We start from the raw sequence: 27,148 nt of genomic DNA on the forward strand, positions 1-27,148 counted from the left end.
ACACGGTCATGGCCCCGACGGAAGACCAGCGCTAGCCCAGCCAGGCTAGCACCATGGTGTGTCGGGACCATTTCGTGACTTAAATGATATGTTATGTTTTGTTGCTTGTTGTTTTCTTCTTTATTTATTCTGCTAGGAATAAACGCTCTCTACTCTACAAAACATCTCTTTTTTTTTATACTACTTCGGTGGCAAACAAGCATACGGTCCGCCTGATGGTAAGCAGTCACCGTAGCCTCTGGACGCCTGCAACTCCAGAGGTGTTACATCTCATATATTATAGCTAATTAAATTTGCAAAACTCGAGGTAACAAAAAATCGTATATCGCTCTTGTTGGTATTAATATAATCAGTATCAAATGTGAAAAATGTGCTAAGTAAATACAATTTTCATTTCTCATGCTTTGAAAGTGGGTCGTTATTGTTATTAAAAGTGTGCAGAAATGACATGTTTCTGCTCTAGAGCACTGTACTTTACTTACGACAAGCAATTCAAATTTTGCTTTTAAATGCTTTGCTCTTGTACAATTTCCATTCTGGTAATGAACTCCCTATTCCATAAATAACGATATTTTTACCTAAGTTGTTAATTGAAAGTACCTACTCTCAATAAATACTACTAAGGCTAAGTTTAAACTTAGCCGTGTTTTTAAATGCACATGCATTTTATTATTATTTATTTACAATAACAATATACCACATTCGTTATATACAGATGATTACCTATAACTAGCTTATATCTAAAATAGGCCCTTGAGGCATTGTACCAAGGATGCTGGCGGCATTTCCTTGTTGTTGTTGCACATGTATTTTACTTTCCTCGTATTCGAAATGAAAAATAGAGTGTTAACTCGGGCGCCATTTCAGTCTCGGACTATTGGCGCTCTCAGTGCGTTCGAGCGCCAAACTATCTACCTCGTCAGAAATGGGTGCCTTTCGGCCCTTGGTTAGCAATCTACTATTTATTTATGTTGTTATACATAACATAATTAAGGATAATGCAATATTTAAGTACCTACAAATTTCATATGCATTACGCAACTGCACACCAAATGCCACTGGATTTCAGTTTTCATTGCAATGATTTAGAATACAATAATTTAAAACTGCAAACGAATTCTTTCATTGATTAGAGGCTCTTGTATTCCAATGCACGTTGAGGTTCCATGTGTGTGTACCGGTATGTTGTGGTTGCCAGTACAATCACATTATCACATGAAGCTCCCATCATTTATATCCGGATCAACAAACAAAATAAATATTTGGGGACAAGCTTACACAGCTCGACTTAGTCCCAAACTAAGAAAAGCTTGTATAATTTATACTATGAGTACTAGGCGACGATATACATACGTATATAGATAAATACATACTTCTATACATAGAAAACATCCATGTTAGGAACAAATATCTGTGTTCATCACACAAATAAATGCGCTTACCGGAATTCGAACCCGGGACCATCGCCATCGGCTTCATATCCACTAGGCCAGACCGGTCGTCAAGTTCTATTGTTTCAAGTGTCAATAACCGGCCAAGAGCATGTCGGGCCACGCTCAGTGTAGGGTTCCGTAGTTACTCTTCCGCCACAATAAGCTAAACTGGAGCTTAAAGTATAGTAAATTGTTAACCAAGGGATGAAACGGTACCTTTCACCTGAGTTAAACAAATAGGCAAATTTGCATAATCAGTACCTAATTAAAATAAGGCTTTTTACTATGAAGGGAAAACTTTTTGCGATAACTCAAAAACAGCTAAACTGATCATGTCCGCTATAGTTTTAATTTAATGTCTTTCTTAAGTTCTACTTCCACGATTTTTTTCATATTTTTTGGACCTATGATTCAAAAGTTAGAGGGGGGGGGACACATTTTTTTTTTCTTTCGGAGCGATTATCTCCGAATATATTCACTTTATCAAAAAATGTTTCTTGAAAACCCCTATTAGTTTTGAAAGACCTTTCCAACGATACCCCACACTCTAGGGTTGAAGCGAAAAAAAAAATGTCACCTCCACTTTACGTGTAGGGGAGGTACCCTAAAAAAAATTAAATTTTTAGATTTTATTGTACGACTTTGTCGGCTTTATTGATTTATATATCCATGCCCAATTTCAGCTTTCTAGCACTAACGACCACGGAGCAAAGCCTCGGACAGACAGACAGACAGACAGACAGACGGACATGGCGAAATTATAAGGGTTCCGTTTTATGCCATTTGGCTACGGAACCCTAAAAAGCGACACACTTTGCAAAAAATTGGTTTTACAAAAAAAAGTTCAAATTCTTTTTGAGTTACAGTTTTACAAATAGCGTTGTTTTTATGTACAAATACATACAAAAATTCGAAAAAAAAATTTACAGTTTTTTTTTGTAAAAATGACCTAAACTCATAAAACATTTTTTCCTTATTTTGGCCTCAGAAATGCGTGGTTAAAATCTCTTGGGTTCCTCGTGGGCAGCTTGTATTCATCAAGCGTACCACACTTTAATAGTTCAACGAATTATTTATGAGTGTCTTAAAGTGAAGGTATAAATTATGAGCAAAAGTCGCCTGTTACAGACACGAGGTGTAGTGCATAATAGTATTTTATGCAACAGTTGTATAAGAAGGGTAAAAAAAGGCGAGTGGCGTGAGTTACAATGTGAGCCGGAGCCGAAGGCGTAGGCGAACATTGTAAAGGAATACGCCACGAGAATTTTTTGACCTACTTATACAACGTTGCATACAATATTTTTCCTACGAGTCAACAAAAATAAATCTTGATTTAGGTAAACAAATTACAGCAAAAGTATATAGCCAAGACGCGCGAGCATACCTTGTTACGCGCCCGGCCCGCCCCGGGCCGCGGCCGGCCGGTCGGCGACACCTCCTCGTAACTCATGAGGCCCTGGTACTTGCTACTTGCTAAATTAATTTTTTGGACAGTTTTTTCTCAATTTTGGCCACCGTAGCCTACGGAGACTAACAAGCAACGCTAAACGGTCTTCGTAGTCTATGGGTGTTGCTATATTACGGGTGTCACATGCGTGTTTCTGACTTATGAAGTAATTATTTTTACTATGCAACCAAATGAATATTTTGTAAGTTGGCATCAATGCACTTAGTTTAAAACCGTATTCGTTTTGGTTTTGTTAGGTTGGTAGCCATTAATCGCAATAACGTTATAGCGTATAAAAGCACAAGAGCTTTTATGAGGAATAGACAATATAGACTTTTCTCGAAATCTTTTATGGATGTTCTTATATTCGTGTTAATGAATGCATAAATGATAGATAACAGTAGAGGAGTAGGAAAAGGTACTTTGGTGCCCCCAAAAGAAAAACGTAGTAAATGAGTTTCAGCTATACATTTGTATACAGTGTGCCCAATAATTAATGGATAACATTCTAACCAGCGACAGAGCACCTTAGGTTGGTCCAGATAATGCACTTATAGGTCTAGTAAAAGTTTCATGGTTTTTGAGATAAGCGACTTTTTCTGATTTTTTTAATACCTTACCTTACTGCACTTTAATCACCATCTAGGCCACCTCTTTGATGTAAAACGCACGTGTTATATACCTACCATTTAAGAATCAGTACTAATGATTTTGAAAAAGTTTCTTTATTTTTTAATTTATTTTTGTTTTATTACCATAAAACTCTAACACACGTTCATAAAAATCAAACAGGACGAGAAATCTCTTAGTTTGTGACCTGTAGTCGGTCGTTAAAGTCAACGAAAGTAACAAGATATTTTAAATCACTTGTGGTGATCAGTGATCGGAACTATGGGAGTAAAACTTTAACAAAACTTGTTAAGCGGACATAAAATAGTGCATATACAGCCCTAAAAATACTCATGTCCATAGGGATAGGAATAGTATAGTACTTACAGCCATAAAAATATTTACATTCATAGATATTCGAATATTTTTAAGGCTATAAGCACTCTTTTTACGTCCGCTTGATAAGTTTTGTTAAAGTTTTACTCCCATAGTTCCGATCACTGGTGGTGATTAAAAAAGGTATAAAATACTTTATCTAATACTGATTCTAAAATGGTGTAACACATGCTATTTACATCTTTACAAATAAAGATTGGCTTAGGTGGTGAGTGGCGACTGAAGTTAAGTAAGGTGCCAGCTATTAAAAAACACACAAGTTCGATTATCTCGAAAACCACGAAACTTTTACTAGACCTTTATTACCTATCTGGACCAGCCTAAGGTGCCCTGTAGGCGGTTAGAATGTTAGAGGGTTTCTACATTAAGATGCAGCTTGCTTTGAATTGTAATAAGTCATAACCACAAGCATCTACCACGTTTATAGAATCTATCAACTACTCTTTCTAATATCAATACTTTGCATAATGTTAATAGTCATTAATTTTCTTCAACCATGAATCAAGTTTACCACACCTTCCCACGCTTAATGATAAAAGTTACCGACAACCTGGAAAACTTTGGAAATTCAGAAGAGATAAGATAATTTTCATAATTAATTAACCACGAAGCTGTGACTTGGCGTAATTATATACCTACCAACGAAAAGTATTTTAATCTCAAGTTTAATTTAAAACTAGATATTAATTGTATTGAGCTGTTATATATTTCACCTAGCAAAAACGAAAATAATGTAGGTACCGACAGGTACATACGATTATACTCGATCGAACACAATTCGTCGAAGTTTCTGACAATATTGTGGTTAGCTTGGGCGTATATTAAATTTTCTTTACCTCTTTTGATTGTAATACCAGTCGGTTCATTGGTTTGCCCAAGGCGTTTAAAGCGAGTCGATATTATTATTCCGATCGACATCGTCAGTGACCAACGGGCAGTTTGTGAACTTATAACTAGTTGTTGAAACTCTCGACCCAATAATAGGCATCTTTTTCACTGGAAACTTAATATATTATTTTTCTATCATGTTTTTTCCAATAGATCTATCATATTTTGACAAGAGTCTATCTTACAAATCACGAATGCAAATAAAAAACAGTGTATAATAAGTTCTCAGGCCATTTAACGAAATAAGACGGTTAAGAAAACAAAAACATTTATCGAATGTTATGGTGATTGTTTCCAATTTTATTGTCGGAACCTTGTTCTTTGATAAATGTAATTCAATAGATAATTTTAGACGTTCAGTTTTTGTCGGCTGGTTGAGATGGTTGTTAGCTGCCATGTCGGGTCCGGGGCTCGTACGTGCTGTAACGTCAAACCGAGTTGCGGCGTAATTAGTGGCTGCCAGGACGTGCCGCATTGTGGCTCTTGTATAACTTACTTCTTCAATTAAGTTATGAGCTGAGTATTAGAACTCCAGCTATATTTATTATGCATTGCTTGTAGATCTCGTTATTCATCTTGTAACCCTTTGGCATGTTACCTGTAAGTTACAGATGTACACTTGAAAAAAAAAAGCAAGTAAATAGGTAATGGGTATATTGGATATAGAGCGACTTGGAATAATAAAATAAAACCGAGTTACCTTTTAAATTATGAAGTTCATGCTTTCTTTATAGAAGGTATCACTATACTCGAGTACCTATTAATTATTTAGACTTGTTTAAAGCTACGGGTATGTCAAAACGTTGTTTATCTACAAGAGGTATAATTATTTAAGTCAAAGATATTTTGCTACATTAACGACCATTTAAATTCATTGTCCTCAAAAAATAATTACTTATTTATCCACAACTGGCATCACGTGAAAATTTCAAAGTCATTGCGCCTTCACCAGGAACTGTAGGTACTTTATGTCCGTATCGTAGTACGTATATTTTATTGCAGTAATGTGTCCAATGTTTCAACGTTTTGCCCGTTTTTGACCCACGTATACTCAGCAATTTGTTCCGTTATGTGAACGGCGTTATAAGTCGTGATTCTTTTTGCAAGTTTTTATTTTTAATTTACAAAAATCAGTGGTACGAGTCAGCGGTCGATGCACCCAATCCGGTCTTACAGACTGGTTGCAATCAAATTATGTAATGTACCTACTCATCCGGTTTGGGACAGCATTATTATAAAGTTATCGTTTGGTTATTGTGGTAAACAAGCAGAGTGGACGACAAAGATAATAGAATACTTATGTTGCTCCGTGACAGCAATCAAACTTTATGATTCCAATTATCGCAGTTGCTCTAGGAGTTTGCCTTCAGACGGCAGAAGTGCATTTGTATTGTCGGCATAGATCGTAAATTTGCACTGTTTTCGCGTCAATTCACTAAAGTATCTATTATGCTACGCAAATACCTCAATTTGATTAAGAAGCGTTTGCGTTATGTATATATGAATATGAATAAATCAAGTAGTGTTTTGACCTCGTATCCGCTCTATGAAATTTTGAATAAAATCTTATACCTATGTATATTTCGGATTTCCAAAATCGTGGACAAATTCGAATTTACAAGCGACATGCATGACTATAGATACAACGTGTATGTCTATTGTCGAGCTAATAGAAGTATACTAGAAGTTCACGTAATATTTTATTAGTTCTATTATACCACTATCTTCTAAATACCTCATAATTTGTTCAAAATGGAGCGTAGAGTCGAGTACAGTATTTTCAATGATAGAATATGTTTTATATTTGTTACCAAAATTTATTTTCTTATATGCGTCTATGCTATGTATGATGCAACCTTAAACAATGAACGAATCTACGAATCAGGTAGAATTTTAGCGCGGGCAAAACATACTAATGTTTTAGGCACGTTTAATGGATTAAAAAAAAACATTTAGTATACTAATTTAAAGTAATAAAACTCAACTGAACTGTCCGAAGTGTTCAGTGCATATAGTATGTACCATCTTGGTGTTATATTGTATACAACGTACAGTAGTACACCAATAGAATAGATTTACTGATATTCAAATATATACTACATAGTAATAAGATACATTTTGACGAACATCGTTCGACGAAAAGCATTGAATTTAAAGATTTAAACTTTGTATGTCAAGGTATGTGTAATTACGTATACTGTAAACAGGTTATAGATTTTTCAACCAGGTTCTCACATTTTATTCCTGTTTCTTAAGATATTTGGAACTGATGAGGAACGGGGTTATACATAGAATATGAGGCATTATCCAATACCTCAAAATCCCGCAATCCATCGAAAGTCGGGCATCGTTTCATTTTCACTTAGTAAAGTGTAAGCACATAATGCACTTAGTAAAGTGTAAGCACATTTCCTCTCAAATTTCGTCCCACGAAGTTTAATAAATTAACGTCTTGTGTCAGGGTGCGGTAAAAATGAACGCGTCTGAAATTGGAAAGCGAAGCATATATTAATGTAAACGTTCTCAGCCAAAACAAGCACGCGTGCCTCGGCCGTAGCGGGAGGAATTTTTACACTTATTGGTTAGGTTCCTAAATATTTTTGCGAGCCCCCTTTGTGCAGAAATATATTAAAAACCCATTGGCTGAGCGTGCTCACTCACCATTTATCCTATTGAATTTGATTTACCCAACTATCTGTTGAATGCTAAACGATATAAGAAACGAAAACTAGTCTAAGAAAAAATATACCATATAGTTATGAGAATTGGTGACTCAACATACGGCACTCTGAGTAACACATATATACACATATATGCGACGTCTGTAAGTAATCGCAACTTATATATTATATAATCGTACTTCATAGGTGTGTGATTGTTAGGCCTTGGTTTCATGGACGCATGACTATCGTCTAGACGCCGAACGGAGCGTTATCGCTATAGCGTACAACGCAGATGCTGGACATAGCGTCGTGCGTGTACCCGAGAACCTTAGGACCTCTGTGTGAAGTAAAGCTTGAAAAGATGTATTTATTTAAATAAGTGTTACTCAGAGGAGACATGGTTAATAAGCGCTTTAATAAAAGTTTGTAAGGTTACTTAGAAGTAGAAGCCAGCTCCACTCGGGTAAAATTAAAAAAGTCGCGTTAATTCTTCTGGTGTATCTTAAATTCTATTCTATTCTCATAAAATTCTTAAGCTCAGCCCACACATGCTCTACAGAGGTCACTGATAATTGCATACGATTTTCGATCCAACAACTGAAATGCAACGAATTCATCAATCTATCAAATGCCGCCACATATAGTTTGTTAGTCTTTCAGCGCATGACTCACGTCTTTATTATTCGTTATGGATATTCGTAATCCAAAATAATTAAATTCATAATAATGTACATAGTACCTACATCTTAAGACTTGCTATTAAAGCCGTAACAAACTCGCGTACCTACTGCACGTAATCTCGGTCCTAGTAAGTACCCAATTCCTGTGTTCTTCAAGATCGTATTGATCCCGCGTGGGTTCTGCTAACGAGTCGACAAGCAATAAAAACATATCGGAACATATCGGTCCAAATATTGGCGCGGGGACGCCGCGGTGTACGTGATCTCGTTATTAGGAGCTCGTTCTCATCGGTTTCCAAGCATTTGTCTCAGGAGAACCAGTTTTTTCAACCAAAAACGTCACTTCACACAACACTGACATATCCGATTAATAATTATATAATCCAGATTGAATTCATATTATATAATTAAAATTAGAATACGCCTGTAAATACGATCTGTTCTAGATCTCAAAACAAGTCTTTCCGACGCTCGGCTGGCTAAGTGAACAATCGCCTGTGTTCGCTACGAGTAAGAGATGGAAATGAAAAAAAAACATGTTCTGTTACTTATACAGTTCTTGTAATAAAAATAGTATGTATGTATATACTTTATTGTACGTAGAAATAAAACACGAGAAACACAGTTCGACACTTTTTTCATTTATATACGACTAATGAGTCATACCCCAGTAATGACTCATTAGTCGTATATAAATGAAAAAAGTGTCGTTATTAAATATAAGATCATTAACATAATGATGGATCGCTTGGTGATTTCCATTGACTCCATCAAGATGTCATGTAGGTGCGCATTTGAGGCATCGCTATCGCGACGCTGTATCAACTTTTTCGTCGTAAAATATATATCTTCGATTTACACAGGTTTTTTCTTCGGGTATATTTTAAACATGTATTTGTACGCTTTATACACTACTGTGAACTATTAAACAATTTTCTTTCAATAGTCTTGTCAAAAATGTTTAAAATGTTTGATAAATTGAATTGAATTATTCGATTTACAGACTAATAGGTACCTTCTACCAATGATTACACATGGTAAAGAGACGGCTGAAGAGATGACTATACTCGTATTTTGTGATAACTGAATTTTCAAACGTCAAGTTTTGGAGTTTTTGGACAAGCAGTGTGATAGTGTATTGTGCCGTATATCGCTATCTACATTAGTTGTTAAATTCGAAGCGCGAATTTGTCTTAAGATTTTAGATATCTAATGCAATCAATGAATCTTTGCTAATACACTTGACTTGTACTGTAGTCCCACTTGTAAGTAGGGTGGAAACCCTCCAGTCCCATCATGGGCGGAAAGTGTTTTTAATTGACACGATTTTGTTTCGTTTTGAAATAGAAGATTGTTAACCAAGGGATGAAATGATGCCTTTCACCCGAGTTAAATATTTTCCTTTGGAATACAAGGAAAGTAAATTACATGTGTTTATTTAAACATTACTAAGTATAACATTATAGCATTTCAATTAAACATTTAGGTAAAAGTATCATTGTTTATGGAATGGGGAGTTAAATATCAGAATAGAAATTGTATAACAAATCTATTTAAAACTAAATTTCAAGTGCTTATCAGTAAACAATGAAAAAAATCATACTTGCAATGTAACATGCTCTGGTGCAGAAACGACTCACTTTCTGCATACTTTTTACAACAACAATGACCCTCTTTCAGAGCATGTGAAATGAAAAAGTATTAATCAATCAGGTTACATAATATTCTTATTTCAAAATTAAATGTACTTTTCATATAACCTGATTATCGGAATAAAGTATTTATTGTTTGACTCGGGTGTAAGTATGATGATGGGTCGCATTTTATCCTTTAGCAACCTCTCTGATATTTGTAGGTTTATGACTTATTTGTAGGTTTATATCTTTTAATATCAAGCTGCGTATAAAAAGTATTCGTAACGTTAAGTGTAGTAACAACAAGATAACTTAGTATTACTATACAAGTTGTCCTATAAATTGTATGTGTGCGCAGTGATTTTTTAACGGTTTAGCCTGCGCCTTTCAAACGAAGTGTCCTGGTTTCGAAGCCGAGGCTTGTGCTAATGACTTTCAGAACGAGTCATATAAGTACGAGTTTCATTTAATACCTATAGATATACGTACCTTCCTAAAGATCTTCTGGTTGAAGATTTCGTGTACCCGTATGTACATTCTTCGAACTTTCACCAAGTGTTTTCGATGCATCTTTGAGTTCGTGATAGTTTGCATTTACGGGTAGAAAGTCTACCCCGGAAGGCAGAACTTCTATAAAGTCGCACGTGTACTTGCGAGTATGTTCATACCTACTCTTTCTTTTCGGTGAAGACGAGACGGTGACAGTTATTAAAACACAAATGTTCTTGTCTAAATATACCTACTTATAAAAACAGTTGGTTATATAGACAGGTACTGACAGATAACGCACGGCTTAAACCGTTGAACGTAAGATCTTAAAATGTTCAATAGTCTGGTAATCACAATTTGTCAGTCAGTAAGAAGTGTAAGAACCAGGAAAATTATACTCATCCCTTTCTTTTGGGTGCTAGTACTAGCGTAAGTATGAGCAGCGAAGTATGATTATTTCTGTCTATGTTGGAAATGAGACAGTCCTGGGCCAAACTATAACTACTTATATTTTAATTTATTTTAATATATAATCTAAAGCTCTACTACTTAAGAAAAGAAAAGTATTGAAATTAAATCCCAAAGGGGTGAAATTTGTCTTTATTAATATCGACGCGGGTGGATGTAGGTATTATTAGGATTTTGCACAGACATGGATGGTACGCTCATTTTAATTCATCAACCAGTCATTTGTCAGTTTTGGCTCAACCTGCCCTAAAATGGCTGTATATAGATACAAAATTGTAAACAACTGTTGCTGACATATTTCAAAATATTTGTAAAGCATTTTGTAAATTTAGCCTTCGTTGGGTCACACAAACAATTGGCAGCGGAAGCCATGCCTGAAAGCAGATAGTATTGAACAATTAAACATTGAAACAATGTGTATTTATTGAAAGAGTACCTACGTACTTACGTAGACTGGGGTCACTTATTTACGTAGCTATTGTGAATTTTAGTTTAAACAGTTGATTTTGCCATTATAGAGTATCTTTTTTACTGAATATTGAGTACCCAGTCGTATTTAATTCTATCTTATATTGTTTTGTAGTTTATTCTTTATTTTTGACTGCATAAGATTACTGTTCGGGTAATATGTATTTGAGTATCTACTTCATAAAATTAAGCAATCAGTTGGAGCTCTTGGTGTGAACCGAAAATGTAGTCTGTCAAATATGAATATAGCAAAAGGACATAATGATTGTTTGTCGCCGTCAAAGTGTATATATGCTTTTATGGGTATAACTTAACACGACGAGAGTAGCGGTACCGGGTCGTGAGTGAACATTAAACAATTACCTAGGTGTCAGTGGGGCAGCTCAAATAATCGCTCATCTACAGTCGGCTAACTGTACATGACGTTGATTTCCTCGACAGCTCAATAGTTTCGGCGCAATAGAAATTAGGCGATGGATATAAATATGAATGCTTAAACCACTTAATTAACAGTTCTCGTCTGGGTAATGACAATCAGAATAAAATACCTACGTCAGAGAGCCGTATTTGAATGATGTGAATTGTTTATTGGCTCTTAATACGATATTTATTAAAAATATTATAACATAAAATGACTTTGAATTAGATTTTATATCGTGTTCATATATATATCGCAGGGTTACATGATAGGCGGTTGAAATCAAAACTGGAACCCCTGACTACCTCATCAATTTATCTACATATATAATGGAATCCATAAGTCATCAAGGTGTCACCAATAAAGATATCAAGGTGGCGGAGAGTCAGATGCAAACTGAATTTGATGCTCTATGTAAATGGGCACACGATGCAGGATTATCCTTAAACTATAATAAAACCAAGATAATGTATATTCACTCACCCTATGTCAAAACCACATATACCCCTAGAATTGTAGCCCATGACCATGTATGTATGCACACAGGGCCAACATATTGTAACTGTGAAAAACTAGAAGTAGTTGATCAACATACCTACCTAGGCCTTAAAATAGACACCAAATTTAACTGGGGTCCACATGTTGAACATGTGTGCAACAAACTCAGGGCAATTTTAAGTAACCTTAGTATATTGAAACATAAAATGCCATACTCCGTACTACGCCTATTGTACATGGCACTTGCAGACTCTGTAATTAACTATGGTATCTCTAGCTATGGGAGAACATATAAAACATACTTACAAAAAATATATGATATTCAAATAAGATTACTAAAAACTATAGTTCCCTTGAAAATAAAACTTCAATATAAAAATAATTATCACAAATTGTTTAAATACTGTAGAATATCTAGTGTATATGACAAAGTAAAACTTGCTGTAATATTAGAATATAAACACTTGCTGGGGCAGCTGGACAGGTATAGGAGACCATCCCACCTCCGGACCTTAACCAATGAACCATACTTTAAAATAACTAAAAGTAACAATGAATATGGGAAAAGGCTCTGGCCAACATACCTGCCTAATATCCTGAACAGCTTACCCAAACAAGTAGTAGAAACTTTAGAAAAACATCCTGATAAAATAAAGAGTACACTTAAGAAAGCACTGATTAATTGAATTAATTTTGTTACAAATAGTATTATAATAACATGTAAACACTAACTGCCAACAGGACTAATTATATACTTAGTTAAGGCTAAACTTAGTTAACACAATCTCCAAATATAGAGATTATAACTGAGTGCTGACTGTACCTCAACAAAAAATTGAAATAAACAGATTAAATTTTAAAAATTTTTTTTTTTTGAAAATATAAATATAATCAACATATGCTCGAGAAAAGTCGCGTATGTATAATAACATAAACCACTAATTGGTATCAGTTAGCATTATATTGCAAATCGCGATTTTTTTAAAAGAGACTATTGGGCATTCTACAACACGAAGGTTAGGTAGTATATGCTAGTTCACCTTATATAAGTATAGTGCAGGATAGGGCATTGCCATGAAGAAAACATTATTATGACAAAGTGAGGCGAGTGGCACCAGGTAAATGGTTCGGTCAGCGATCCCGAGTGCTCACTTAGCGACTTAAAACATGTTCTTTATTTTCAAAAGACGTAAGCGCTCGCATATATACGACTTTATGCTGTTATTTGAGAACGCAAACTTCATCTAAAATGTGCAAGTCTTATCTTAGCCCTGACGTACATACTACATATATTTTATTGATATCCTGCTAATGCCGGGAGCGACCGTCAGACTGCATGTCTGTCATTCTGTCAAGGTGCATTAAAAGCGCACGGGATTATTATCTTTTAGTATAAACAGTGGATTAAACTTGTGAAATTGCTATGGCATGTCTTCATAACGAGGCATAGAAATTTATTAATAACCATTGTAGCTTCGACGATGGTCTTAAATTAAATAATAGGTTGGCGTAAAAACACTTATTTCAAGCTTTAAACATTCTCGACATAATAGATATGTACCTACCTCTAGAAACGTTGCATATGTATATATATGTATATAGTTAGCTACCTCGTTACTTGTATATATATGTATATAGTTAGCTACCTGTAACAAATTCTGAACGATTAAAATTTTAATTTAATATATTAGTCACGGTTTTATGGGATTTGTGTCGACTAATGCGTGGAACTCGTATGTTTTTAATTGGCTTGGATTCAATCTTCAAGTCACATTAGTTAGCGAAACCTGAACGGGTCTAGCACGGAAATGGGCAGTGTTTCGTTGCTATTCCATGACCGACGTACCAAGTAGACCCCAGAAACAATTGAACTGTGTCTAATTGTTGCAGCGTTTACGACATTGCAAATAACAAATTGACAGGGCAACTGCTGCACGCTGGCTGGGTTTTATGCGTGAATTTACCCTATGCATGCAGCAATATAAAACCAAGACATGTAAGTAATTATATATGGGTATTATTCCTGGTTGATTTAACGAAATATGTCAAATTTCTATCTTTTCTGGGTAGAGATTAAATTCCTAGAACATATATTACAGCGACTTTATGAAATTAATTTTAGATAGTACAAATAGTACAATGATTTTCCAAGAGGGCTTAGCCAAGATGACAATCGTTGACAGAAAACGCCAATCGAAACTTAAGCAATGTATGGAAATGGTCACGTGACTTTTCGTAGCATCTGTCATTCCGATACATTTTTCGTTTCGTTTGACGGTTGGATGTTGATTGTCATCTTGGCTAGATCCCAGTGCTGGCACAGCTTAATATCGCTAATGTATTACAAGTACCTACCTATTGTTCCCATTGCAACACGATAGACTCTAATTACTGTAATGTTATCTAAGTACCAACCTGCTGCACTTATATGCAATACGAATAATATTATGCATATTACTTGTAGGTGCTTATTGAATTGCAAATAATTTAGTACTCTATGCAATTTATTAAGTCTGACTGAGCATATCATTACTGTAAATATAACATGTACATACAAATTGCCTTTGTGTCGCGATGTCACGTATATGTACCTTAATAATGTGTATTGTACAGAGCAGTTCACATAAAGGTACCTACTTAATTTTTTCGAGTTTTAACTCTATAATAACAATATTCTATTCTTTAATGCGTAACAAATAGGTAAATATTAGTAGCTATGGACATCATACCAGGATATATTATTAAACAAGTGTAACTCAACAACTTTTCTTATGTTAAATTTTTTGTTTAACCTTCGCGACAAATGAAAAAAGTTTAATGTAATCAATTCTTGGCAAGAAACGTTTTGTTTATTTATACCTAAGTCGAAAAACGTGTTTGACCAGTTGGTGTAGAAACATAAACAAAAGTAAAGTCTTAAAATACTTTATAATTCCATTATTGTTTACAGAATTTATTTATTTGTATACCTAACTTAAAAAAAATATTCCTAATTAACGTCTAATGTTCTCTATCTATCGTTATTTCCAAACCGCTCGAGGAATGGCAGAACGGAGCGTCAGAACACAGCCACTTCATAATTAATATAAATAACAGTTTGTAAGTGTCACTCGCCCGCGCAGGGAAGATGCACTCGAGCGCACAGGAGGCGGGCCCGTCGGAGAATAGCATCAGCGCGGCCTTGACATTTGAGGCGCGGGCGACGCGGGCGCAGGCCACTAGCCCCAGCGGCGGACGCGGTAGAAGCGCGCCACCGGCAGGTACGGGTACCGCGCGGGCACCTGTACGTTCTCCAGGTTGTACCCACGCCGCCGCCTCACCAGCTCCTCGCTCACTTCGTTCCCCAGATCCCTTTTCGCCGGCCTCACGATTTTCACCACATTTGATTCTAACAACACGTCATCTGCGATCACCGCCTCCTCGGGTCTATGTTTCGTCACGAGCTTCGCTCTGTTCTTTTGGGCTGCTAGGTACTCGTCGTTGAGCACATAGTCTAAAAGCTTTGGCACTTGGTTGTATCGCGTGGCATCGATCTCCCGCTCGTAGCCGAGCCGGTCCCGGGGAACCGCCGCGGAGAGCGCGACGACGAGCGCGGACGCGAGCGCTAGGTATGCGTGCATTTTACGTTGTGTGCGTCGACTGTTTGAGCCGCGCGCGATCAACACACACTTTATATATGCGAGTGATCGACACCATTCGTTCCAAATTTGAGTGTGTATTTTTTGTGATCGATAAAAGCTGGGGGCGCTCTTGAACTTGATATTGGATGAGGCTGAGATGCAGGTGCGCTACGCCTAGCGGGATTTCGTGTCCATTGGAGCGTTCGGGTCGTGTCCAAGCTCGAGTAGGTACTGCAATTACTTGTATAATTTGATGCACCGCAGCGCACCGGTGGCTACGAACGCTCATGAACCTTGTTCCACATACATTAGCCGACATTACCCGACGTGGCTCTCAACTTTACAAGGTGACCACCACGGCGTGTATGCTTATCATAGTATTTACACCTTGCATTGTCTTTAATTTTGTCTTTGAACACATAACAGTACCTAATACCATAGCTAGTAGTACATATTAGTTGACATTAATTGGGCGAAGGTTACAATCTGCGTATAATGATTACCTTTAAGCAAGTATATCTTGCTTTAAATACTGTTAAAAAGTAGGAAGAGGTTATTAGGTAGTTAGGTAAAAAAAAACAGTTCCACACCAAACTAAACTGAAGGGGGCTTTAAAGTTAATTTGTTCGCTTTGCTGAGAAGATAATCAGCACAAATTGCCCATTTACATAGTACACGATTTGTTCAAGGATATCTGTCGTCTTATTTAAAACATTTATAGATGAATACCTATTACGTTAGAACAGAGTTATTATGATGGGTTACCACAAAAAATACGTAGCACTTATTAACCGATGACGTCACGACCACGACTATGCAGGTTTCGATCATTGTACCATGTTATACCGTTAAAATATTAGCTGTTAATTGATCATGGTCAATAATGATCAATAATTGAGAAATGTTGATTTACCTGCTGCGTACTGCTATTGTAACTTAAATATGTTCTACTTGCATTTTAATGACGCTATTAATGCATACTTCCTTCCGAATTAATAAACGAAGCAGCAACTTAAAAAACGAATGTTACGTTTTATTTACAGCTTTACTTTAAGTGAGCAATAGCGTTGGTCGCCGTTGGTCTCAAAGGTAGAGATGATATCATTTATAAATCTCTGGAAAATAGTCGCTAGCATTTTTAAAAGAAAAGTACCTTCAATGCGATTTTTCATCCGTCCTTTATGCACGATTAAGAGGTTTTGAGAGAGAGCGAGCTGTATTTAACATAGGCGATAATCCATATTTCGTGTTAACATGCTTAGTTTTCAAATACGCAGATTCATTGATATGTATATCGAAATCGAAATTGTCTTTTGAATGATAGGCAGAAATAGAAAGCCAAACGGACGAGTTAATCCGGAACAAATATTCGAGGTCATCTTCGAATATAATATAGAAAACCAGAATAAATAGCGGAAGCCATGAGTTACCAACCTTCTGAGATTAGTTGCTCAGGTAATGATGTGTTTATTATAGTAATATCATGTAATACTGGCTAGCATCTTGAAAAAATGTTAAAAATTAAATTCTAAAATTGTAACATTTCTTATCTAGTGCTTTTTTACCTTAGTCGACAAAACATATGATGTTGATAAATTCTAAACCTTTTTAGGGTTCCGTAGCCAAATGGCAAAAAACGGAACCCTTATAGATTCGTCATGTCCGTCTGTCTGTCCGATTCTGTCACAGCCACTTTTTTCCGAAACTATAAGAGCTGTACTGTTCAAACAACAAAAACAATAAATTTTGGGGGTTCCCCATACTTAGAACTGAAACTCAAAAAATCTTTTTTCATCAAACCCATACGTGTGGGATATCTATGGATAGGTCTTCAAAAATGATATTGAGGTCTCTAATATAATTTTTTTCTAAAATGAATAGTTTGCGCGAGAGACACTTCCAAAGTGGTAAAATGTGTCCCCCCCCCCCCCCGTAATTTCTAAAATAACAGAATGAAAAATCTAAAAAAAATATATGATATACATTGCCATGTAAACTTCCACCGAAAATTGGTTTGAACGAGATCTAGTAAGTAGTTTTTTTAATAAGTCATAAAATAAAAATATTTTTTTTCATCAAACCCATACGTGTGGGGTATCTATGGATAGGTCTTCAAAAATGATATTTAGGTTTCTAATATCATTTTTTTCTAAACTGAATAGTTTGCGCGAGAGACACTTCCAAAGTGGTAAAATGTTGAACGAGATCTAGTAAGTGGTTTTTTTTAATACGTCATAAATGGTACGGAACCCTTCATGGGCGAGTCCGACTCGCACTTGGCCGCTTTATTTTTAATATGTAATTATTGGGAGGTCGCTAGGAAATTCGCTATTGAAGAAAGTCTTGCTCAACCACTTCGGGAGCATTCGAGTTACAATGTCAATTTTCCACCATCGCTATTCCCTACAGCCCCCCTAATCTAGTGAACGCACAAAGATGCTCCACTTACGTCACACTTGCGTTGTTGTATGTCAAATTTCAGCGTATGCTCAGTTGTAATTTACATAATATGTTAGTAATAAAAAAAATACTTTAAATCAGGGGAAGTATATAACATTAAGCAAATTAAGCGAGATCAAGCACGTGTTCTTAATTTAATTGCGTTTAGGCCTTGATATACTAATATCATTATAAATCAAGTCTAAAACAGGTTTCGTTTATTTGTATGCACGTTTGATTAAATGAGGTGTAAGATTTACTTCTTTGAGATGCGCTGTCAGTATTAGCCGAAACAAATTTTGATTGCGTGAAAATAATACTCGCAAAGTTTTTTGACATTTTATAGAAGTGATCCTCGGACCAACAGCAAAACAAGATATTACCTTAAAAATATATTTATATGATATTTATATTTTATATATATTTATATTTTTTTGTTTACAATTATACTTCCAATATGTTATAATATAATCGTTACTAATTTGTTCTATTGATTTATTACATGAAACTGATTTGCAAATATTACCAGCCAGAGTCCAACGCGGGTGCGGAGTGTTAGGGCCGGCAACGCGCATGTAACTACTCTGTACTTCTCTGTAGTTGCTGGCATACATAGGCTACGCAGATTGCTTACCATCAGGCGAGCCGTGTGCTTGTTTGCCACCGACATAGTACTAAAACAATTTAAAAAATCAGTCGGTTTGTTATTGTTGAAACCCTATGAAATCTTAAGTCCATGTGCGTATTTCGTAAATAAACTAAATGTACTTATATAAATCTGAAAAATAAGGCCGAGCATATAAATTAACCAAAATAGTTACAACATTAGTACGATTATATTAACATAGTAATGAGATTTATCATGTAGTAAAACAGCGGAAATAACTTGGAAGTAAACGGAAGTTGCTCGATCTGAAACTCAATGTAAGTAGGTAGGTACTAGGCGTATTTGCGTCTCTCAAGGCAAATCTGAATTCCCGCACAGCTGTATTTATTCGGCTGCGGCTTCTAAATGAGCCAGCATTTAGCGACACCCAATGAATTTCGAATTCAGTTCAAATTTAATCTGAACATGAGTGCGAAACTCGTTTTACGCATTTGTTTTCGCTCGACCGTGTTTTAGAAAACCCCAAAAAGAGAAAAAATACTAGTAGGTATAAGTCCGGGGTAGTGCGGACATTATTATACATATTTATAACAGATAAAGTAGCAAACTTGTAGTGAGGTCTTTATATTTATCACATGGTGTCATAGTGTATTACTAAAAATAGCTACACTTTTACGTGTTTTATTAAAAAATAGGGCGCTTTAGTGTAAGCGATCATGTATTACTAATACTTCATTTAATTTGGCACAGAAGATATGACACATTTTGCACAGTTTCATATTACATTAAACCTACAAGATGTAAAATATTTAAGCACACCTACTAATAACAGAAAAATGGTAATAGTTAAGACTAAGGTTACTATTCCTACGCCCATGCTTGGCTTACCTATGGTGTCATTCTATGGGGGAATAGCACAGATGTGGAAAGTCAATTTATATTACAAAAAAAAAAATGTGTTCGAATCCTGGCTAGCAAAAATATTATGGAAAGTTGTAAGACGCACTTCATCGACCTAAAAATACTTACTTTAACATCAATTTACATTTTGGAAACATGTAAGTTTGTAAAAAAATACCCTCAATTTTATACGAAACATTCAGATATACCCCGACGTTACGCCAGCAGGTTTCAAAATAAGCTGGTGCAGGTTATCCCCTCAAAATTAAAACTACATTCAAAAAGTCCTATGGCAATAAAAATATTCAACAAAATCAGTAACGAAATAAATAACACGAAGTCCGACAATGAATTCTTTAAAAAACTAAAAGATCATCTCATGGAAAAAGCACAATAAATGATTTTTTTAACTACCAATAATTGCAATTAATAAAGTACCTATACCCTCGTAAGGCCCAAGGTCCTACCTATAGGACTTATTCAGTTCGATGAAATTTAAATCATATTCAATTAGGACAGAGTTGCATTTGTTTCGTTTCGTGCAATTTTTCAAACAAAATAAAATCTACTGTATTCCGTGCACATAGGTTCAAATTCCAGTGGCAAATTTTGGATTTTTCATTTCTATGGCTGGGCCTTAAGAGGATACAATAAATAATAATTATGTAATATATTGTACAAAAAACTCGATCTCCTCTTGAATAAAGTGTTTGCTGCGCCCTACAGGGTGTCATGTTGTATACAATTCTATGTAATAGGTTTAGATACAATGTGATATGCAATAAAGATTATGAGTATGAGTAAGGATTATTGAACTTGTACTAGTACCCACCTAAGTATGACTTCATGGCATCGACACATAATTTAATTTCGCCTTTCTTTTTGGTTTTGTTTACTATGCCACAAATTGTCTGAGCGCAGATAATCAATTTCTTGGAGTTTCTATTTTTTTTTGTATTTTAATATGTAACCGACTTTGGCGTGATGTGAATGAACACCTAAAGACAAGCTAAAGCAGAGACGCTTTCCATAAAGAATTTTTTACATTGACCTGCCTGTTGACATCTCTATTGCACTCGTATAATTATATTGCGCTCCCTCCCATGATGATATAATAATGCTAGTACAATAGAGATGCCAACGGGCGGGTCAATGTACGAAAATCTATGTGGAAAGCGTTTCTTCTTTAGTGTCGTATTGAAATTTAACATTTAGGCATGTTTCCTGATTAAGTAATACAAACTAGTATTAATAGGAAATATATCTATCCCATCAAAAACATTTTCATGTAAAATGTTGCCAAGACGAAACCTGTAAAAGGCTCGCACTGTAAAAAGTTATCAGATCTCTTGTAGAGCCAAGCTTCTAGCAACTCTACCAGCCCTAACTTCACAAACTATACACCTTATTCAAAATATATGGCTTGGCCATGGGTTTGGTGTGTGGTTGCTTGGGTGTGATTTATTACTAAAAATCCTGAAATACGTATCTGGGGGCATCTTTTATACAATCTGCTTTATTTTACTGATTCCCCGTACAAACTTCAACCCCTTTTCCCCCCTAACGCCCTTTCTTCCCCCTTTTCACTGATACGGGGATTGAAAACTATTTTATATCTTTCCCCATAACAAAAACTATCTACATACCAAATTTCAACTAAATCCGTTAAGCGGTTCTTGATTCCCCATATAAAATTGGACCCGCCCTTTTCACCCCCTTAGGGGCAAAGAGCTTCAAGTTTTTGAATTTTTTTGTTGTTTGTGTACTTACAAACTTTTTATATGAATAAAATCTAAAGTGTCAGAGCTATGCAATTGATTTTTTTTTATGCTTAATAAGTCCACTATTGACATTATATCCCGAGATTTTTTTTTATCTGGTATATAATTCAAACCCAAATTATGAGGGTTCAAAAAACGACGAAGCGCTTCGATAAAAGGTAGGTAGTGCCCCTGCACGTCGATTTACTCGTCTTGGCGGGGCACTACCGTGCCCCCAGATAGGCTATGCTAGCCTAAAAATAGACATTTTCGGAAAAAAATACCTAGCATTTACGACAGCATCTTTGTTTACTTACTGTAGATATGTATTTAAAATCTTTATTGATCAGACTTCCCGTGAAGCTCTTCGATTGTGTTTAATTTGTAAATTAATCTCAGACTCGACGATTTGAACTGATCGTTTTTGGGACTCCTTCAACGATTGAAATTGATTTCGACATTCCAAGAAATGCAAATTTGAAGACCCTGTTGCTTAATTAAAATTAATCTAAGGGAAACACTTTCGCAGATTTATAAGTATTCTAAATATGTTTTATCGTGAATACAATGTTTAAATATTTAAAATAGAAATATAGTTACTCGTAAGTACTAAACAATAGAAGCCGAATGTAAAACTAAGAAGTTGCTAATAGGTACAATGCATGACTGAATAAATAGGATAGGTAAATATTAACAACTTAATATACTGTGTTAATATGATATAATTATGTATTAACCTTAGTAATATAAGTTAATCATATAATTTAGATTAAGGTAGGTAAAAGGAGATGGCAGGACGACTTGGACGCATTCTATCCAAAATGGTGGGAACATGCCGACGACAGGGTCGAGTGGAGAAAACGAGGGGAGGCCTTTGCCCAGCAGTGGGAGACTATAGCAGGCTAACAAAAAGAAGGTACTAACGTTGAAAATGAATGCCTCATTTCGCCGTTAAACGTAAGTTTGGCGCACCTAATATAAATTCAAAATGTACCATACTTTTTTGAAAATACATTTAAAAATGAACGGTTTTTGATTTTCCCTCCAATACCTTAACGTATCACACTTTATTCTTGATCTATCTACAATAAATAATAATCTCGCAAAGTAAACAGCTGTTATGTGTAGATACATTAGATCATGTAGTTAATATTATGTACGCAGTACCTTGCCTCCACTACCCTAAGGTTGTCTGGAAGAGATCGCTCTTTAGCGATAAGACCGCCCGTAGTCTACCATAATAGTCTAAGTTGTATGTTTAATTTGTATGTCATTATGTTCTTTCATATTGGTGAGCAATAAAGAATATAATGTATTGTATTGTATGTAGTATAAGAAAATATTAAAATAATGAACAAATTATCGAACAGAAAAAACCCCTAGTCGGTTTACAACGAGTTTTACGTTATAAACTCTTCCTACTACTTAAAATAGATTCTTATCAGACATTGACGTATCTTAAAGTTAGAATCGGGCCGTTACATATTACCAAATGACTTCTATACTAGCTAGCACTATAAAAAAATTAATGAAAGAAATTATGAAATATAACGCGTCCAGTTTCCAAATTTCAAGCAACCATATAGGGATGTATCATACATATCATACATAGGTAAGTAGCTGGCGTGTACATCAACGAAGCTTTAGATTGATGCGTAATGTTAGCGGTGGCAAGATGTTTCTGTTTCTGTACAATGCTAACCAAACGACACCCGGCCAAGGACCCGCGGACAATGCGTGTAACGATAACGTCCCTCTTCCGCGTTAGCTCGTTCCGCATTAATCACACCAGCATCGTTCAGAATATTAATATTCTGCAACCAAATTCGATTAACTCAATACACATTGCCTTTGTACACTTTAACGTGCCGTGTTGTCTTTAAATTCAGTCGACTTTAGAACAATCATACTACCATTCAAAAAGTAATAAGTTTTTGGCAAAAATCATTTTTGTATAAGTTTTTATCGCAACCTAATTGTTTGGGGTTTTTAGAATTGTCTCGATGATATTAGTACTACTTATTTTGTAACACAATTAGGTTGCGTTGTTTCATCACAGAGTTCCTATAGCCACCTCGTGTTTCCATCTTCAGATCACCTCGATGGTACCATAATATTGCATTGTCACCCGACTTACATATGTATGCAAATTTTCAGCTCAATAGGAAATCGGGAAGTGGGTCAAATTTAGCTTCCAAGAATTGACCCACTCTAACTAATAAACAAACTTCCAGGGCAAGTTAAACAAAAGCTTGTAAAAATATAGAATCCGTTTCAGCTACGTTGATAATGGAATAAAACAAAGTGAGGCACTGTCATTACAAACGTCATATTAATAAAAATATATAAGTTCTCATAAAAATTAGCATTAACCACACTTTGCAAATCCCATGCAGAGTCTTGGTCCGGTTCTAGTAAGGCTGTTTTTGGCCAATACTTACATATAGCTTAGAAACGATTACCCGTACACATACCCTAAGAGGGTATATTATATAGGGGTGTGCAAATTTGTGTTATGTTATGAACGACTTTCGGACGATAACGCGGGCAATTGCAAGTCGTATTAAATATTCTCTTTCTGAGTTCGGAGTCAACTAAAACTTTAACGTTTTTGATGTATTTTTATATAGATGCAGGGTTAAATATTTGTCATCGTTCAGCACTTTGTAAGTAATAGAAATGCTAAATGAATACTTAAACGGTGTCCGGCCCATTAGTGAATACATTCAAAACCTTGCGCTTTGATCTTTATATATGTTGATAATTTGAGTATATTTTACAAATGTATAAAATAAATTAATAATCTATGAGTGCGTTTGATGTTCAAGTTATTCGTAGTGTCTTGTTTAATTAATGCGTTTTAGGAAATTCATGTTAGAGCTGGGAGAAATTATTGAATTTACTTGAATTAATTATTAACGGATTTCACTTCACACTCGCTACAGAAAAGTGATTAAGCCTATGGCCGAGGATAGTAACTGCTCGTAGATGTTAGTGATAGACGGCCCGATTCGAAGAATGATTAAGACACGTTTAAGATATTGGAAAGATCTTTAAAAGATCGAGACGACATGTCAAAATTGACGTTTTTTTTTTTAATTATGGCAAACGTCTTTAGACATTTCTGCCAGCTCACGTCAATATCAAGAGGAAAAACAACGAAGGAGTAACGATTTAATAACCGTTGGTTAACTCAGATCTGGGCTGAAAAAACAAAGGTTAATGACATTGATTACATAATTAGTATTATTAATAATTAGACATACAACTACAGATATTTTTTTTTATTATTTTTTTTTTTTTATAATGTCACAGTATACACCAGACATGACACATAGGAATATAAGAATTGAATTATAACATAGCTATAATAAATTACAATAAATTACTACCAAAAACAGTTAGTCAGAATTTAAATATAAGTACCTACATATTATCTAATTAGTGCTAATGGTGCTCGGGGCGACTATAGCCTCGAGGTAGGTATATTAGTCTGTGAGTAGGTACTAGTTAAGACACATAAGTTAAAGTATATGTTTTTTATTAGATTTTAAGTTTATTGACCTCTAGGAAAATTGCTGAAAATCTAAACACTGTTAGGTTGAACGAGAGAAGGGAGTAAATATTTGTAGGCAGCGGAATTTTTTGTTTAATTAATCCATGATATAATTGTGTATGATTCAGTCGAGGACAAGATAAAAGAATGTGGTTTAATGTTCCCTCTTCTAGCCCGCACTCACAGATCGAGTTGTCACGTATTCTCAGCTTTTTTAAAAATACTGGGGAGTTGCAGTGTCCAAGTCTCATGCGAATTATTGAAGATGTCGCTATTAAAGGTTAATTTGGAAAACCATGTCTTGTGGGGGATATCTGATTGTATTTTATAATAATGTAGTGTCTTTGTTCTATTACCCGACCTCCACCGCGACTTCCAGGAGTTGTATAGATACAATTTGGGGAGAGATAAAAGATCGTAACAGTAATTTTTAAACGGAAACTTATCGCCACATACTACTGCCTCTTTAGCTATTTCATCCACCCTCTCATTACCCGCAATGCCGGAGTGGCCTGGGACCCAAGCCAATACCACCTCCTGCCCTCTTTTGTTATTTCGTTTCCGCTGTGATCTCAATAAGATCTATCTACGATATTTCTAAAGTCAAAGTGACATTGGTTGCTCGAATCGAGCTGCTTCTGTCAATTATAAATGAGAACTTATCTAAACCAGCACTTATCGTTATCGTATCTCATTCTTCGAATCGGTCCGAGAGGCGGGTGGTATAAATTATTATTTTTGTATAAAAAACATTAAAACTACTCCTTAAGTTCGTTCCTGATTAAATTGTTCGTTCCGTTCGTTAGTTAAAAATAATATTTACTTTAGAAGTTTTAAATACTCAGTTATTTTTCTTTTCATTAAAAAAATGGCTTCCATTAAATATGATAAATTCGCCAATGTCACAAATGTGCACAGAGAGCATGATGTTATTTGGTAGGTAGTTGCTTTTAGTAAAGTGATAGCGGAACTTTACAAATAGCTACGATGGATTGCTGGGTGTTGTTGAAAGTTGTAAACAAATGTTAAACTCGTTTCAAGATTAAATTCTTCTTTAGCTGCACACTTCCACGTTAGTTCACTGCTTAAAAACAAAAAAATCTCGAGACGACTTTGCCATTTTGAAATTCAACCAGAAATCCTACATACCTACCGACTTATTCGAATAATGATGGAATATTGCATTGCCAGCGAGTGTCGTTATAAGAACTAGGGTATGTGAAATAATAAAAAAAATTATATCGCACTCATAGTGCGAGCACTACTGGTTCTTTGGAATCGAAACTTGATGAGAGGTTTATGCCCGTGCAATAAAATGCCACTATAAAGAGCTCAATATTTTTTTTTCGACATAATTTGTTAGAACTATTCGTTTGAAATACTTAACAACTGGGTAACCGCTTTGTTTGGACGAGTTGTTGCTCGCCTGCTCGTCCTCGAGTGTCACCGGTACCGGTCAATGCTTCCTGATCAGCGGCCTGATGATGTCTCGGTACGTTTGCGTAACGCTACCATGTATTATTCATAACATAACCGGCACGATGCCGCTATTATCCTTTGTTCTCCAGTAATTTCATCTCACAATGCTAATACGCTTATCATCGTTTTGTTGCGTGTCGTCGATGTATTTATTCTATTACAATTGTTCTATTAAAATGTGACGCTCCATTCAACTTTTTATTGAAGTAATTTTCTTTTTTATAAGTAAGCATTTCAGTGTGGATCTGAATTACAGATTTACTAAGTTTCTATTTCTCTACCTATACTATCATGGAGGGCGGTTAAGTAGAATAACCCAGCCCTGAGACTTCTGAGTAAGAAGGCCATGGAGATGTATTCACATAAATAAAATAAATAAGGGCCTATTTTAGATATAAGCTAGTTATAGTAATCATCTGTATATATCCATTATATATATTGTTATTGTCAATAAATAAAATAAAATAACAAGTGATATTTTTTTACCCCTGATTCATAATATAAGATGTAAATTTTCTGAGAGTAGGTCCGTGACTTCCTTGAATCCAAATGAATAAATCAATTCAGTCACTTTCTTAAATAGAAAACGCTTTGTATGTTCCATTTGTTGTTATATCTGAAAGAATATCGATTCTAATTCAACTATGATTTAGTAGTTTTTAAAAGTTTAATTGCACTGTTCCTTATACTGCTGCT

General features: G+C 35.3%; 3 protein-coding genes across 3 annotated transcripts in view; 1 reads left to right on the plus strand and 2 right to left on the minus strand.

Moving 5' to 3' along the window:
• Positions 1-27,148, minus strand: part of LOC133523573 (UBA-like domain-containing protein 1) — a 136,791-nt gene that overhangs the window by 76,793 nt on the left and 32,850 nt on the right. The gene's annotated exons all lie outside the window — the stretch shown is intronic.
• Positions 1-27,148, plus strand: part of LOC133523564 (uncharacterized) — a 94,923-nt gene that overhangs the window by 43,063 nt on the left and 24,712 nt on the right. The window lies entirely within an intron of this gene.
• LOC133523575 (uncharacterized) lies at positions 15,001-16,070 on the minus strand. The gene has a single exon (XM_061859240.1). The coding sequence runs from the start codon at positions 15,709-15,711 to the stop codon at positions 15,310-15,312; it is 402 nt and encodes a 133-aa protein (XP_061715224.1). The 5' UTR covers positions 15,712-16,070; the 3' UTR covers positions 15,001-15,309.

Source organism: Cydia pomonella, chromosome 12, assembly GCF_033807575.1.
Source record: "Cydia pomonella isolate Wapato2018A chromosome 12, ilCydPomo1, whole genome shotgun sequence".
NCBI lineage: Eukaryota > Metazoa > Arthropoda > Insecta > Lepidoptera > Tortricidae > Cydia > Cydia pomonella.

What these genes read in the sequence shown, in the direction of transcription:
- LOC133523575 (XM_061859240.1), bottom strand. Translation starts at nt 15,711, where the DNA reads ATGCACGCATACCTAGCGCTCGCGTCCGCGCTCGTCGTCGCGCTCTCC.